This window comes from Pleurodeles waltl, chromosome 11 (assembly GCF_031143425.1).
Source record: "Pleurodeles waltl isolate 20211129_DDA chromosome 11, aPleWal1.hap1.20221129, whole genome shotgun sequence".
NCBI classification, from domain to species: Eukaryota; Metazoa; Chordata; class Amphibia; order Caudata; family Salamandridae; genus Pleurodeles; species Pleurodeles waltl.
The window spans coordinates 527707850-527724672 of record NC_090450.1 but is presented as its reverse complement, the minus strand read 5'-3'; the positions used below and the strand labels follow the sequence as shown (position 1 = coordinate 527724672).

Below are 16823 nucleotides of genomic sequence, written 5' to 3'. Positions count from 1 at the left end.
ATGGAAGCACATTAGCTTACCATTTTCATAAACTATATTTTTGGACAGCATTTTCCCAACATTAAGGAATGTGTAATGTGCTGTTCCCTGGAGATATGCCCAATTTGTGTCCGGAAGTGTCCACGCCATGTAGGTCATAGTTCCCACCCCTGAGCCTTGCCTGGCTGATGCTTCCATTTGCTTCAAGTACCTTCTGGATTGACAATGAGGTCTCTAACAATCCTCCCTCTTCTCTGTGTGTCTTCCAGAAAGATCGCCATCCAGGCCATAGTTTCTTTTTGTGCTGTCTACAGAAACACATTTATTTAGGCTGCAACCTATACAAAGCACAGCAGTGAGATTACTTATAGGGCTTCCTCGAAGGGAACACACTCCTTTCATCTTACAAACCACCAGTGGCTCTCTGCTTGTAAAAGGATGTTATTGAGAAACTTGTACATCGGTCTCAAGGCAGCTCACGAGAATGGGCCTCTCTTTGCCATAGAGTTCATCACTGTGGCCAATCGAGGATATTTGGATCATCCTTTGCTTAAATATTGATCCTTCCTCGTGTCCAATTCCACTGCATTGGCAGGAGCCCCTCTTCTTACACATCTGCCAAGTTATGAACCTCCCTTAAACTCTCTATTATCAGATCCGACAACCATGTGGCTTTTCAGAAAGCTCCTAAAATCTGGTCATTACTTCTTTCTCGCTCTGCTGTGTCACTTCCTGGTGGAAGTTAAGTTTATTGGACCAGCATGCCTTTTATGGTCACTGCATGAGTTGATTAATACATTCATTCAAACCCATGAAGCAGTCTGTGTAATAAGCATATATAAAATGCATATGTAAACCTGCATAACACTGCATTTACTGAATGCTTTTCTCTGAGATTTTAGGGCCATGCCACTGTATTTACTGAATGCCTACACATGATGTTCAAGGGCCAAAAACAACATTAAATGGAATGTAGTTTTTTAGCCTCATATGGGATCAAATGAGAGCACCTTGAGAACAAGTAACTGTCAGGCAAATGTTGATGTTATTCTAGTCTAGTGTAGGATTGCATTGTTGGATTGGCGCTTGTACTGAAATGAGAAAACTTCCTTATGAAAAAACATTAGTCTATGGGCCTGATCTAGAGTTTGGTGGATGGGTACCTCATCACAGATGTAACGGCTATCCTACCCACCTTACTACAAGTTAATAAGGATATAGTGCACTTGTAATAGGACCAAAGAGATAGTTGTCACATTTGTGACAGAATTCCCATCTGCCAAACTCAAATTCAAGCCCTATGTCTCTTCAGCCTAAACCTAGATTTAAAAAATACATGAGCAAATATTATTTGAAGCTCCCTCAATTTAGATGACAAATGATCCATCGCTTTTATTGGAGTATGTCACGTATATCACTTTTTTGCAGTATGTTGTCAGGAAACCATAAATGCAGTTATAAGCCAGACAGAACGATCATTTAGTTAATAAGTTGCGTCTTCTGCGAGTAAGTTCCAGGTCTATCCATTCGAACCTTTAATAAATGTGAGCAGAGGCTAGATTTTGTTGGTTGGATGATATTCAATTCACCTTTCAGTGAAATAATCAAGTAAAATAATTTACTTCTATCGGAAACAAGAGGGATCATTAATACTCAAGTTAATTGTCTGGACAGCTTTAACAACATTTTTCAGGAAAGATTGCCTAAAAATAATTTTGAGGAAGTGGAATTGATCTTCGTTCATAAAGTCTGGATACATTTTTCTCTTGTAGTTGCATCGCAGCCTGCAATGTGGTATTTGTTTTATTTGTGGAGTTGATTTGCTTTTCTAGTATATATTTGATTCTCTTTTAGGGAGACACTTATGTGAATATTAAACATTTCTATAATGCCATTGCTTATTTTCTGCCAGTGGCTGCCTGTGGTCAAAACCCACGATCAATTTTATGGACCAGGACTTATTTTTCATCATCAAAATTTGACACAGCAAGAGAGAAGCATAGGGGGGGAAGACAGGAAAACATTGTCAAGAGGAAAAATGGATAAAAAGAACGTGTGAGATGAAGACACATGGAGTGTAGGGTGGTAGACGAACGAGGCCTGAGGTGGAATCAAGATTAAGCAACTTAGTAGTCAACAACCCCTGCATTTGGCAGCTGAGAGCGCCCATGAAAAACATTGTTTGCTGCACTTATTTGTGTATTTATTTACAAATTAAGCACTAGTTACAGTCTGTTAACACATCACCAGTAGTTTGTTTTGAGCTCTCTAGATTTAAATATCCATTACATGAATAGTCTGTTTTGACTTCCATTTTAAGAATAAGAAATCACTTATTTTGAGAATATAGAATGGACAATGTCAATCTCTCTGCAGTTGTTAGATCAGCCAGAAATAAGTACCCTCCTCCCATACACACACTTGAAACAATATCTTGAATAGATATGGGCAAGACAGTGAGCCTTATTCTTCTTAACGAGGCTTGTGGAAGTTAGCTTCCCCTCGAGAATTGTTTCTAAGCGGGGGGGGCAAAGGATGCATTTTACAGCAACATTTTAATACAGTTGGGGCAAAGAACAATGGCATTTCTTGAGGAGTACTCATATAATAATCCAAAACGTAAAGGTCTTTCTCACTGATGATTACCTTCCCCAGAGGTTTCAGGTGTTGCAATCGAAGTCAAAAAACAGGTGGCAAACAATGTTTCTACAAAAAAAGTTCCCTGATAAATTTGCTAAAATTGCACATTGGTTTGCAATTTGATTTAGACATATTTCCTCTCTGTTTAAATGATCTTCCCTCACTTGTATGGTGCGCTTTCTCTCACCATTTACAAATAGGCCCAGTAAAAAGGGAAGTGCCATAACCAGGGCACAGCACTTCTATCAGAGGTCGGTATTAAGGTCCTCTACTTTCATTATATTTTCTTCAAGAGGCCGTCCACTGAACTGGATTTTTTTATTTTTTTTTACCCAGTCATGCTTCTCTAACCAGCACCAAAAATAGTAATTTTAAAATGGCGCTTTGTTTGGCGTCCACTTTGGTTCTGAGAAGTACTGTGTCATCATTCCAAAGATGGCCTTTTTAATTCAAGCTGAGCAGCTCGTTCTAGTAGCTTGCGGCCAAGGTTAATACATTGCTTGGTATAGTCTGGAGAGAGGAGCTAAGGTGTAAGTTAAACAGGATAAAATGATAACGCTGACTCCCTTCCATTTCGCAAGTGACAGAGCACATAATATGGTTCCTTACTGTACATGTCTAACTGTGAAACCATATGACCATAGTGCTGCTGACACCTCTTGCACACTATAGATAGCATGAGATTAGGGGACTATGCATAGTCCCTCACAGACCCCAGAAAAATAGTCACTTCCACAGCCGACCCCATAAATGGCCGGGCCTCTGCTTACACCATGATTGGTTGTAGCCAAGAGTAACTAGAGAAGGGGTGAGTGAATGAAAAAAAGAGAATGATAAAGACAGCAGGGGGGCAGAAAGCTAAGGGCAGAGAAAAAGAACAGGATGGAGCAGAAAAAGAAAGGGGAGTGCATGCAGGAGAGAGTGACAGAGAGAGAGAGGGCTCAGGTTTCCCTGTGCCATGTACAGTTTCAACTTCAAGTCCAGGTAATTGCTTTGGATTCTGGGATTTTTAGTCCTGATCCTCCCGTTATGAATCCAGAACTTTTACGTACCAGAATCTAAAGATAAAATATGTACTGGATAAGGTGCTCACACATGAACTTGGAAACATGAGAGCTCTCGAGATAGTCACAGAGAGTAGACAACGGAAGGGGTTAGAGAAAGAGAGGTGAAGTGAAAGATGGATAACATTCTCTAACAAGTGCAAATACTTGCACTTATATGGGCACTAAAATGAATTGTGTAGATAGCGTGTTTCCCTAGAACTAAGAAAGAGCCGTTGTATATAGTTGCCTCAAACAGCTTCACCATCTGCCACGGAGCAACCTCCTGAAGGATTAAAACTGGAATCAATGGATTCCACCGTGATCACTTTTAGTGATCCAAATACAAAGGTAGAACTAAGAATTGCCCACAAGGGATCAGACTAAACATTGATTCACTTCTTACCCAGTGGTGCTAGATTCTGATAACAAGTAAATACTGTTCTGTTATTCCTAGTTAAGAGAAAAGCATGGAAGAAAAGAGGAGATGTTGCCTAATGGGCAGAGGTGCCGACTTTGGAACTGGGGAACAAGGTTCGAGTCCCAGTGCCTCCCTGTACCTATGTTAGCACGTCAGACCTTAATAAGTAAGCTTACAAGGGGACGTGAATAGGTCGATGAACCTTTTGACTACTGTTAAGAAGTTCTTACCATAGCTCCAGTACATAAATCAATAATCAATACACAATAATCAACAATCATTAGTAATCACTAAATCAATAATCAATGGAGTCAGTAAATGTCACGCACCATGACCTTTCAGCCATGAATAACCACACCTTTAGTAAAAGTTTAGTAAGTTTATTTCCCTTATATTAACAATACTAAAGTCATGTAGATCAATCTCAAAATCAAACTAAACACATATATGAACTATGCTGGTTGTGCAAAGTGGCGGAAGAAACGCAATCTAATCACAGCTTGAACCACTACACATTCTAAAGTGACAGTACAAATCAATTAATAGAGTCAGCTGTGACAAGATTATAACATACATGGAATTCAGCAAAATATCTCATCAATCAGTAGTCCCTATAATTTTTCAGTCATTTGTGAGTGCCCTTAACTAATGTCAGATTAGCATCAGCATGTTGGGCTTTATGCAAAACAATTTAGAACACAAATGTAGAAAAACATCTAGCTACGGATCTGTCAAAACAGCGCAGTTGATACCTAGAAAGAAAAAAAGCATAAAATGAATAACAGTCATGTATCATCATATCTACCTATCCTCGGTATGGGTCAGCAAAGCAGAATTAGTCTTCGTTCTTAGGTCATCAGTCGATCAGCAAAACATCAGGCTCTCAGTCAGAGAGTATGAGCCCAATGACAGAATGAATATTGAATCTCTCCTCTATAGTCTCTGCATCTCAAAACTCTAGTCAGTGGATAATTCTCCTCTGTTATATTGTTATATCAAAGTCACTTAAACTATCCCCTAATTCCCTATTGGTCAGTTAATCGTACATTTATACTTTATCCAATAATATTTCTACACTAAATCTATGAATTCTAATAGATTTCTGTTCACATGAAGTTGATTGGTTCACTTTATGATGTCCTCATCATCCGGCTCGTCAGGTAACAATATTGTTGCATCTTCAGCTCCAGTCAGTGTCGTCATTGTTCTCATCCTTGGAAAGTACATCTTGCACACATTACACATAAGTTGTTACTCTAGCAGGAACATCATCTCCTTGCAGTCGGTTCTCACGAAAAGCTTCTGTTAAGCACTTTTAACAAGACAATGGACATTTCACAGTTTAAGTCACTTGGTCAGCATTTTTTTATTAACCGCTAAGAAATTCAGCTTCTGCATGAGGCCTGGCAAAACTAGGCCAAGACACTCGCAAAGTTAAGGCCTACAATTAATAAAGATAGAGCATACTTCATAATCCTTAATATGACATATTACTACATTAATCTAGTACATATTCAATATTTCATAAGTATTAATCATTGATTAGTACATTTCCTGAACACTGGTTGCCATTCTTCGAGGTCACATTTTCAAATACTTGCATTATTTTTCTACGTTATTCATTTTCTACGAAACTCATTATTCAAAATACATAACACTCATTAATAAATGTCTAATTAAAACACCTGCACTAGCACCTAAAAGAAGAAAACATTAAACCCAACCTTGTTTAACCTAAGCCCATGTAAAGTGGTCCAAAGCCATCAGGTCAGAGTTGGCAGTTATATGAAAGTAGGAAACAAACAGAGACATTGTGACAAATAGTTGAAACTGGTGAATCTCTAGTGCACTGACTGTCTGAGGCTGCAGCAAACGTATCTCCTGTGTCACTGCGCCCAGCCTCATGTGCTCTTCAAAATGCCCTCTGGGAGTTGTAGTACGAAAGAGGCCAATCTCCAGCAAGAGGAACAGGTCTGTGGACTGCAATCCCCATGATGCAACAGTGCACCAGGTTACTTACTTATGCGCTGTCTGTCAGTGTCAACTCTGAAAAGATAGGTAGCAGTGGGTTTGCTACTCACTGTTCTTGATCCAAAGGGACTGGATAACACCATGGCTTTAAATGGGAAGGTGCTGTCTGGTACTGAGTGCTATTTACATTTACAGATATGGGCATGGCTGGTCTCAGCTCATCTATTCCAAACTCAATTATATTTGGACATTCATTCTAAACTCAATTATATTTTGACAAATCCAGCTAGAGGAAAGGACGTGGTAGAAGCAGTCATACAGCTTAAACTATAGAATAACACACATCACACAGGTTTAGGTAAGTGAAATATTAAGTGGTACCACACAACCAGGGCCGGACTGAGGAACTTAAAGCAGCCATGCCAAAAATGCTCAAACCTGCCCGCTCCCTTAATCTCCTTGTACAATCTCTCTCTTTTTATCCATCCATTCTCTGTTTCCTCCTTTCTCGCTCTCTTCTCCCTATCTTATCGCTTTCTCTCTGTCCTCCCACTCCCTCCCTATTTCTCTTGCAGGCCTCCCCGTGCCTGCCGCAACTACTCTCGGGGACCTTGGGACAGTGTCTGAGGTACCAGGAGCGTCTCCTCCCCTATGAACTGACCTCCAAAGGCTTCAGCCAGTGCCCAATATGAAAAGAAGGCCTCTGCGGCCCTGCACACATATTGGAGAATATATCCGGAACTGTAGTAGATACTTTTGAGGAATAGTGCATACATAATTTTATGTTGCCGTAAAAGTTTGAATAGTTATTTATTTTAATTATGTGTGCTATATTATAATGGAAACTGAAAAAACATATCAATCTTTGTATTACCCATTAATTCATTCTAGGTTTTTTGCAGCGCTAAACAAATTGAAAATAGTTATATTTTGTTTGCTGTTATATGTCCTTTGGGCTGGAATTATAAAATAATAAACTAAGCTAACTTTTGGCTAGTACTCAACAGTAAGGGGTCACCGCACGACCCGCGTGTACCAGTCGATCTAATTTTCCATGGTTTCAGGAATCCCAGTGCAGTGATGTTTCAAAGGTGGACATGGTGGTGTGAACATGCCTTTATCTTACTCTCTGACTGTATTGTTGTTTCAGGACTCCAGAGCATATTTTCAACTTCTGAAGCAGATTGCACCCAAAGGAGGCAAGGATGATGGCATCCCAGTTGAAATCGACTTTTCAGGATTTAACGTAAGTATCTTCATCCTCTAAGTTGTGAATTGGTGGTCAGTAGATTCTATAGGACTCTACCCATATCCGACTTTAGGTGATCTTCGACTGTGAGATTCCTTTGACATTGGCACATGTCTGAGAAATTATTACTGTTTGTACATCCACATGCTTGAGTTGTGATTCTGGATGAGATTATAAAATAAGAACTCCACTGATGGTCCTGAAGGAGGATTTACCCACAAAAATACATATCAGGTATATTAAGTGCTGCAACGCTTGAACTGTAGTCATGGATCCCCTCAACTGAAAGCACATTTTGGGGGAGAGACACTCCTTGCAAAGCAGTACCACTGAATATTTTTAATCCTTCCTGGAGGTCTCTCGTAGGACTGAAAGATCTTTATATGGTTTAAGCAGCCATTGCAGAATTGTGTTAGTAAATGTAAGCTCCATGTTTCAACCCTGGCAGAGCTGATTTTATTCTTAATGGATCAGAGGCTGATAAAAGGAGTTCACTGAGTTGGCACTTAACATGTATTATTTAAGTGCTAAGGCGCAGCCTGCTTTGTAGTGTGTGCTAATGTATATTATAGTTATTAATGTGTTATTATTCTCATAATGTTCAGTGTCATAACTCCACCCCAGTAGGTAGCCTTCGAGGACAAGGAACCTGTGTGTGCACTTTGAGCATTTAATAAAGACAATGTACACTTTCCGCTTTACACTAGTTCACAAATATATATCAAGGCGACTAAGCGAAAACAGTAGGGATGGTAAAATGAACACTATAGGCCTAACACCGGAGGGTGGGAGGGGGGACACCGCTCGGGGCAAATACATCCGGCCCAGGTTGCCCAGGTCTAGAATTATCGGGTCCACAAGCTTCAGACCTGATCATTCCAGGCCCAGATGCATTGCGCCCAACTTCTCTGAGGAGCTGCGGGCAGCTGCTGTGCCTGGCTCCCCCCAACCTACATCCTTCCATCGGGGCCGGTGGGTCAGAAGCTCCCCCAGCTGAAGTAAAAAAGGAATCTGCCCTCCTGTGGTACCCTGCCACTTTCGCCCCTCCCCCTTTGGGCAAATGAAAAGATCCAAGCAGGTGGTAAATGTTTGCAGATTTGGACCCGTTATTACCCCTGGAAAGGGGGAAACATGCAGTATTACTGGGTCTGCATGTTATTCCTCATTCTGGGGAAAATAACTTGGAATCCCCATTATCTCACGGGGAGATACTGCTGGGTATTGTTATTTCTGACCTGGTATCTCCCCACGAACATAACGGGGAGCTTGCAAGGGGTCCCTTTGTGTTAAATGTTTTCCCTCCAATGCAAAGACCTTGTATAGTCAAAATATCTCAACACTATCTGTGGCTTTATTTTGGCCTCCATAATCTACAAGAGTGACACATAACTGTAAACATCACGTATTAAAAGTTAATCTTAAATATGTGAATTGCTGTTTGTCTTGTTAGGAACAAAATGATCTGAGAAGGGCAGAGCTGATGCTTCAACAAGCAGACAGGATGTGCTGCCGACAGTTTGTTACACCGGCTGATGTGGTTGCTGGGAATACTAAACTCAACACAGCCTTTGTGGCGAACTTGTTTAACATGTACCCGGCCCTAAACAAGCCCAACAGTTCCGACTATGCCAATTTACTGGAAGGTGAGTTGCATGAAAGAGCATGGATCTTGTATATCACCATTAACTAATAAGGAAAATGTTGAACAGTGTCTGGTTTAGTAGTAGCTTATATAATACCTAACCCATTGCAAGTTAAACATTTACAAAAATCCTTTAAAAAACGTAACACCAATTGACTTTCGTTTTCTTGATATTTGATTGTCTGCGAGTTTCTTGCGTTTACATTGGATTCGCTTTGCTTCTTGATGAAGAGTGTCAGATCATGCTGAAGTACATCAGAAATGGAGTTAATATTGGAAATAGACATAGGGATTTGGAATGTTAAACTTTGGGGACGAGAGGCTGCAGACTTGAGAACTGTAACTAAGTTTCCACAAGATCCAAAAATGTAACCTACAAAGGCAAACTAGATCCTGTGAGGAATCTATGGCTTAACTTTGAATGCCTGGCTCAAGCAGCAATGCCTTCTGCAGAGAAAATGCCTATAGTGCAAGAGCAGCAACTAACAAACGACAGTACTGTTTAGAGAGAAAATTTTAAAAGTCCTAACTAAGTTAGCTACACATTAAAACAAATGGGAAAACTGTCACAGAATGAAGGAATTCTTGTGACTTAAAAATAATAAAGAAAGGAGCTGGGCATAACTTGATGATGAGCAATAGGATTAAATTCTGGCGAGGGCAAACAATTTTGTGTTTTTTGCTAATGGTTGAGAAAAATGATTCAAAATATTATGTTGACAGCCCTACACACCATATACACAACCAGAGCTGGAGAATGCTGGACGGGATGTAGTATACATGGGGCACAGACTCATTTACTGTGGTCATGTTCCAGAATTCAACAGTTTTTGGACAGAAACTCTTACAACAATTGAGTAAATCACAGGATCAGCAATAAGGAGAGGCTCAGAGGTAACACCTTATTGATTAAGTGACAGAAAAAGTGTACCCGCTATACTCTGACAAAGACAAACCCGTATACATTTTCTCCCCATGGCAAAACAAAGTCTCCTTGCAAAAGAGGTCCCACAAGTTGATTCCGTATCACAAAAGAATGTCTAGTTTCAACTGGTGCATCAGAATGCTTTCTGGCAATCAACCACCTCCTATGCCCTAGAACTCTTTCTACACACCCTGCCTAAGGAAGGATCCTCAACAGTGGCAACCAGGTGTGTATAGTAGATCCTCCACCTTTTTACCCTTGTGAAGTAAGAGACTAACAAAACTAGCCCTGGAGCAAAATGCTGGAGCAGATATTTAAAAAACGTTGGAGACAACATGGACTAATACGTAGGTAATCACTCAGCCAAGGTTACTTGAGTGCCTAAGGAATGGAAGGTTGTTTTCCCTCTCTATGTAAGGCAGATTCCGTGACTGAAATGCGAAAGAGTAATTCACAGTCTAAATCAGTTAGTTACTGTGATGAGGCCTAGCTAAATCCTATTAAAATTTCCAGTTTTCTCACTTCCAGTTTTGCAGAACATTTATTCAGTTCCTGTCCCATTCTTAACCTTTGTGGCAAAAAAGCCATCTCAGGGTTTCATGCGCCCAGAATACAAAATGGTGCCATCAGACCTCGGCAGAGTAGAGCCAGCCTCTCAAATTCATCCCTGGATATCCATGGGATATCAGTGGCAATATACTTCATAAGTCTCCTAGTTCCTTTTTCTGAATTTTGAGTTGCTTGTGGAAATTATTGAAACTCAGATGTTCCCCTCTACAGTTCCCAGTAGTTCCCTCATTCTGCAATTGTGATCAGTTGTTTCGAATTGCATATATCGGGCAGATCCTGCAGATGTGTGATTCAGGAGTGATCACATAGTAAAATGAGCATGTCATTTGAAATGCACTTCGTTGAGCTCATATTTCATACTCTGATACCAATCTACAAATATGTTCCTATTAAAAAGTATAGGTTTAACCTTTCATGACATTTTGGGGGTCATTCTGACCCTGTCGGTCTTGGACCGCCAGGGCAAGAATGACGGAAGCACCGCCAACAAGCTGGAGGTGCTTCATTCCCTATTCCGACCGCGGCGGTAAAGCCGCGGTCGCACCGCCGGGGCCGGCGGTGTCTCGCCGATTTTCCCACGGCGGTGATAATCCGCCAGGGCAGCGCTGCAAGCAGCGCTGCCCTGGGGATTATGACCCCCTTACCGCCAGCCTGTTTCTGGCGGTTTACACCTCCAGGAAGAGGCTGGCGGTAAGGGGTGTCCTGGGGCCCCTGGGGGGCCCTGCACTGCCCATGCCACTGGCATGGGCAGTGCAGGGGCCCCCTAACAGGGCCCCGGCCTGCTTTTCACTGTCTGCATGGCAGACAGTGAAAAGCGCGACGGTGCAACTGCACCCGTCGCACGGCCGCAACACCGCCGGCTCCATTAGGAGCCGGCTCCTGTGTTGCGGCCTCATTCCCGCCGGCCCAGTGGGAATGTTGGATTGGGGGCCGCGTTATTGCGGCCGCATGGCGGCCGCTTGGCGGGCGGCAGTAGCCGCCCGCCAAGGTTAGAATCACCCCCTTTATGTATATGGAACAAGTCCCTCAAAAGGGGGGGCTTGGATAAGTATATAATCTAAAATCAAAGGCCATGGTATAGAAATCGATAGGAAAAATATATACTTCATTCTTGCTTTCCACAGCTGTAAAAAATTAACATCCACTTTACTATGTGCAACTGTGCAAGGGTCCTGCTCAGAGACAGCTGCCTTACTGGAGTGACAGATATAGCAATTGGAAAATGTAGATATCCTTTTATACCTAACACATAGTGGCTCGGCTTAGTTATCAGGCTGCTGCAGAAGCCACGAAATCTGATTTCTAAAGTAAAGCAAGGGAGTAACATAGCAAAATATAATGTTTACATAGATTTTCAAAATTATATTTACACCTGGCATTAAGCCATGTAGACAGTGTCATCTATACCATTGCAGTGTGGAGAACCTGTATGGCATTGTAGTCTTTCACATTCATTGAAGAGCGAATGGGTCCAGTATCACTTTGAAGGGATTGGTTTTCTTGATCACATGGTCAAGAAAACCAGTGCTTGCTGAGCGGATGCAGCATCAAGACCCAACACGTCCACCCTTTTATGTTTGGTGGGCTATTACGAGCGTGGTCAGTAACTTTTGATACTTTTGTGCATGTGATCCTTTTACGAAAGGCTTGCTCAGGAGGGGGGGCCTGGATTTTTGGAAGTAACTGGAGGGCATTTGTTCCAAATATTGCTAGATCTGGTATACTTAGTGTCTTGGATCTCATCCCTTTTCTCAAAAACATGTATTTTGTCCACTCTTATCTTTGATCTGTGGTCATTTCACTGAAGAGCAAACACAGACACACTCTCATCGCCGGTATTTGCCCAGCAGTGATTGCCATTTCGTTTTTTAGTTTTTTATGGGGAGTCCCGCCTCCCCAGTACCTTTGCTCCCCTTCCCCCCCTGCTCAGAGGCATTTCACCATCTCCAACTACAGAGCTGCTTAATTAGGTGCTGCAGAGCGGGCAGGACAATGTCAGTCGTCAATAAAAAACGCCACACATAGTCTGTATACCCTTACCTACCCTATATTTTAGTTTTCACAGTGGCAGAAGGACTGTCAATAGTTCATGCATTATATGGCTTTGCATTTACTTCTTTCTTTTAATAATGTAAGGTAAACCTATACAGAATATACATAAGTTCAGTGCATAATAACCTGGTTCAGTTCTCGTCTTGCCCCATGCTCACAACAAAATGTGTGTGCTAATGATTATTATAGTTGAAATGTACAAGGATTTATACAACAAGCCCTTTACTCTTTAAATGTCAGTGTGTGGCTCAAAGTGCTTCGCTCCCATCTTCACCTTGCTTCTCAGTTCTCCGTTTTTATTGACAGGTTTGAAGTGGATATTGACAACATGTCAGCATAAGCGCCCCACGACCTGTTATTTGTTCTGACTTTTTAAGAACAAAATCATGTAGTTCAACAGTGTTGTGCCAGCATGCTTGACCACGTCTTTTACTGCAGATTTGCCTGCTGGTTATGTAAACGTAAGCAGGTAAAACACATGGCAGTATTGATCCTCTTGAGATGATTTTAAGGTCATGACCCATTTATCATGTGCACAGATAGGGCTGCAATAGTAAGGTTGCAATTAACTTCATATCTTGAAAAGATGGATCCCTGCTAGCTACAGATACATGAAAATGTGTATGTTGCTAGTAAAACAGTTGCTGCTCATCGTCAATCCTATTTAATAGGTTTGGCATAATTATCAAGTAAGTGAGTTTGATGTATTGAGTGCTCTGCGAATAGTGCATGGACACTTTAGGATTGCCACTGATTTGGCGAGCTGTGGTCAGAGTGCCTCAAACTAATGATGAGCATTAGAGCTGCGTGTACCACTTGTTGTAAACCTTGGATATAAATCTTGTACAAGCACACAAGCAACACTATAGTAGTTGAGCCATCACAGCAGTAAATATTCTACACTTAACTAAAGTCATATACCTACATTATGTGAAGTGTAGGAAACTTAAAATACCATAAATTAATTTCTTATTTAGTCACCAGAAACACTGACAAATCATTTCTAGAGTAGTCCTGTGACTCTGCAGATACAGGAATATGGAGATTAGTTCTGTGATTAGTCTTTTAGGCCAGGCACAATTCAAATCAATCTCTTCAAAAGAAGACATCATGGCTTCCCTTTCAGTAGTAAACATCTGTTTGGTACCATTCCCTATACTGATGAAGTGCTCACCCAGTACAAAGACAAATCAAGAGGTGTTGCCACCAACTCTGTGTTGAATGTTTTCACAACTGTTACAAATATTTGACACTTGAACTTTTTCATGCCAAAGGCCAGAAAGTCTACCAAACCAAACCTTACAGAACACCAAATCAGATCTTATGAAAAATAAATATTTTTATTTCCAACCACCACTTCTCTTTGCATATAGTGTACAAGCTTGAAAACATCATCCTGGCTTGGTTGGGTTCATGATGTCGGATTGCTGCCATCATAACAGACTAGGCCCACATCCCTTCCTCGAACTGCTACATTTGTGGTCGCAAGCCCCCTGATATGCATTTACATATGAATTTGTGAATTGCTTTATTTGGGCATGTTGGCAAAATCAGGTCATGTTTGTGCACTTCCTTTTGTGAATCAGCACCATTGCATGTTGGACCCAACTTACATACTGTGTTAAAATAAACATATGAGGTCACACTAAGTGCATTGGTCATGAAATTGATGTTGGTGTGCTTTCCTCTTTTGCCTTATCTGACACAGATTTGACCCCTCCTAGATTAGGTATAGTATTCAAGTGTGCAATGGAATTTGCTGTGAATGCTGCACAGTTTGTTTTGATTATACACTGTTCACAAAGGATGATCCTTGTCGCGTGCACCATAATAATTACCTGCAACAGCATCTACGCTGAAAACCTGCATCTCTGATCAATCTGGTGCTGCAGAGTGTGGTGTGTTTTTGCTAAATCTGACAGACCAAACAGTGGGAGGGATCAGTTATGAATCTAATTTAAAATGGTACTTCCAAATGCGGCATAAAGATCATCTGCTGTGGCATTGTATAGGATTGTGTTTTTATACTGGATTGTGTTTGACATTTTTTGACCCATATCACTTTTTTGTACTTTTCTGTTTCTTCTCGTGTGAATGATTCAATTACCATTTTTGGGAGTTAATACGCATATTATGAAGACTGAATGCATAACACCTCTATCAGTATGCAGGAACACAAACTCAATCCACAACAAAAATTCAACAATGCTTTCCTAATCTGCTGATGGCCTAAAACCCTGGGACAGTTCACAATGCCATTTAGAAGTGTAAATTGAACATACATGTGTAACTCACCTTTTTTTACAAGTCTACCACCAGGTTCGTGATCCATAGCACCGAGTTGGGCAAGAAGATGGAGAATGGTTAAGTGCTGATGCCCTTTATTGTCTTGTTGCAAAACAATACAATCGTTTAGAATGTTTAAGTGCCTGAGACCCTCACACCTTTCCTGAAATTTTATATCATATTATCAGAGGGTAGGGAATGTCCTTGAGAGTCTGGAAACATCGATGAACATACTAGTTTGTGGGTATTAACAAACTTTTCTAGGACCCATTCCCACTGTGGAAACTGTCTGTGATTTACTGCTATCAAGAATAGGAGTAATTATTCGTTGATTTAGATTGTTCCAGTGAAAGGTATTGTCCCCTCCATGGAAGATATGGTCTAGTGGAATAAATCATTTGTGCCAAATACCGTATATTTCATGTTGCACCAATGGTGTTGTTTCAAAGATAATTCCTTATGTTCTGTTACATGACCTCACCTTTTCTGTAGCCTTCTGCATGTCGGTTACATTTATAGCAGGAGCTGGTTACTGTGTCTGCATTTTATAGAACATCTCTAGTACCTCCAAAGATCTTTTTTTTTGCCTGCTAAAGCAACGTTTGAATACATTCCCCTTTAACGTTTAGTTTCAGAAGAACCTGGCCTTAGGTATTTTCCTTGCAGTTTATCATTTCTTGAGGCATTTGCGTGCCTTTAATCATGGTTCAGCACCCACAAACATAAAGATAATGTTCCATTTTGTCACATCTCAGGTAAAGCCGTACTAGTATGTGGATGCTTTTCACTTAAAACCGTGAAACTACATATAATCGTTTTATTTTTGCTGACGGTTATTTTGATAGGCGTATGTGATCTCTGGCCCCCTCCTGCACTGTACAGAAAGGGGGTTTAGCTTTCTACCTCAATGATGACCTTTATTTTCCAGTATTCTTTCCAAAACGTTTAGATTACATCAGTGCCCTTCATCTGTTTCACTAAAGATATCAAGGAAGGGATGTCAGTGTAAGTTTTGGTACTTTCACGGGTTAGTCACCTGATTCGTAGTTCTTTGTTTACCTAATATTAGTTGCACTCCTTTCTGTGTGATAGGAGTTCAGAGTCGTGCTCGTTGTTTTCAGGGTTGCTAGCAGTCACAGATATGTGAACCAAGACAGGCGTCTGGTATGTGGAGCTGCAATTGGACTGGCCCTTTTATTCCAAGTTAGCCTCTCGCCCCCCCCCCACTTCAAACCCCACATCTATAGGACGCTTTGTTACATTGTGGCCAGACGCATGCTTTATAAATTCCATTTAACTTCCACATATGTAAAACGTTTTTAAATACTAGTCTAGATACCCATAAAACGTCGTAACATGTTCACTTTCTGCCAAAAACCCCAAAATGTCTGAAATTGCTACTGATTTTTTCATTTCAAAATGGGAGCTTGCCATGTTTAAGCCCTTAGCCTGCACCGTTAGCTGAAGATGGTAGGTCTATGTTCAAATAATTCATAAAAGTACAATAATGGCTTCAATATCCAGGAACTAAAGTGATCATTATGTTTATGATTTTAGCAACAAAATAGATGTGGTGTGTTATTAAATTTTCTGGTCTTTCTTCATACCTTTTTGTCTGAAGTGCTTTGTACTGTGCATACAGCTCCTTATGAAGGTTTTTTTTTACATTTTCCAACAGTTCCTTAAATTTCACTGTGATCAAAAATGTGGAGTAGGTCCATTATGAGGCTTTCCGCTAACAGAAATTAATAGATTTATAAGAAAAAGAAATCCGAGCTCTTTGCGCCAGTGCCATTAGCATGTACAAGATGGCCACATAGGCTTCTTCTAGAGTTGCCTTCCCCCAGCACTGCCCTGTGATTACACAGATTCTGGAAACTACAAGAAAGTTAAATTCGAATGCAAAGAGTGGATTTAGTCAACTATAAACTGCTCAGTAGTGAAGGGGGTTGTATCCTGGCACTGCGGATACATTATTACACTCATATTAGTCTCCCATTAAAAACCTGTAACAGATACATTTGTGGAAAGGAGTGACACTTAGC

General features: G+C 40.8%; 1 protein-coding gene across 3 annotated transcripts in view; it reads left to right on the top strand.

Annotated features, from left to right (window-relative positions):
* Positions 1-16823, top strand: part of PLS1 (plastin 1) — a 455585-nt gene that overhangs the window by 388182 nt on the left and 50580 nt on the right. For all 3 annotated transcript variants that reach the window (XM_069213917.1, XM_069213919.1, XM_069213916.1), the window contains exons 9-10: positions 7205-7300; positions 8754-8946. In XM_069213917.1, coding sequence (XP_069070018.1) covers positions 7205-7300; positions 8754-8946 — 289 coding nt within the window. The remainder of the gene's footprint in view (positions 1-7204; positions 7301-8753; positions 8947-16823) is intronic.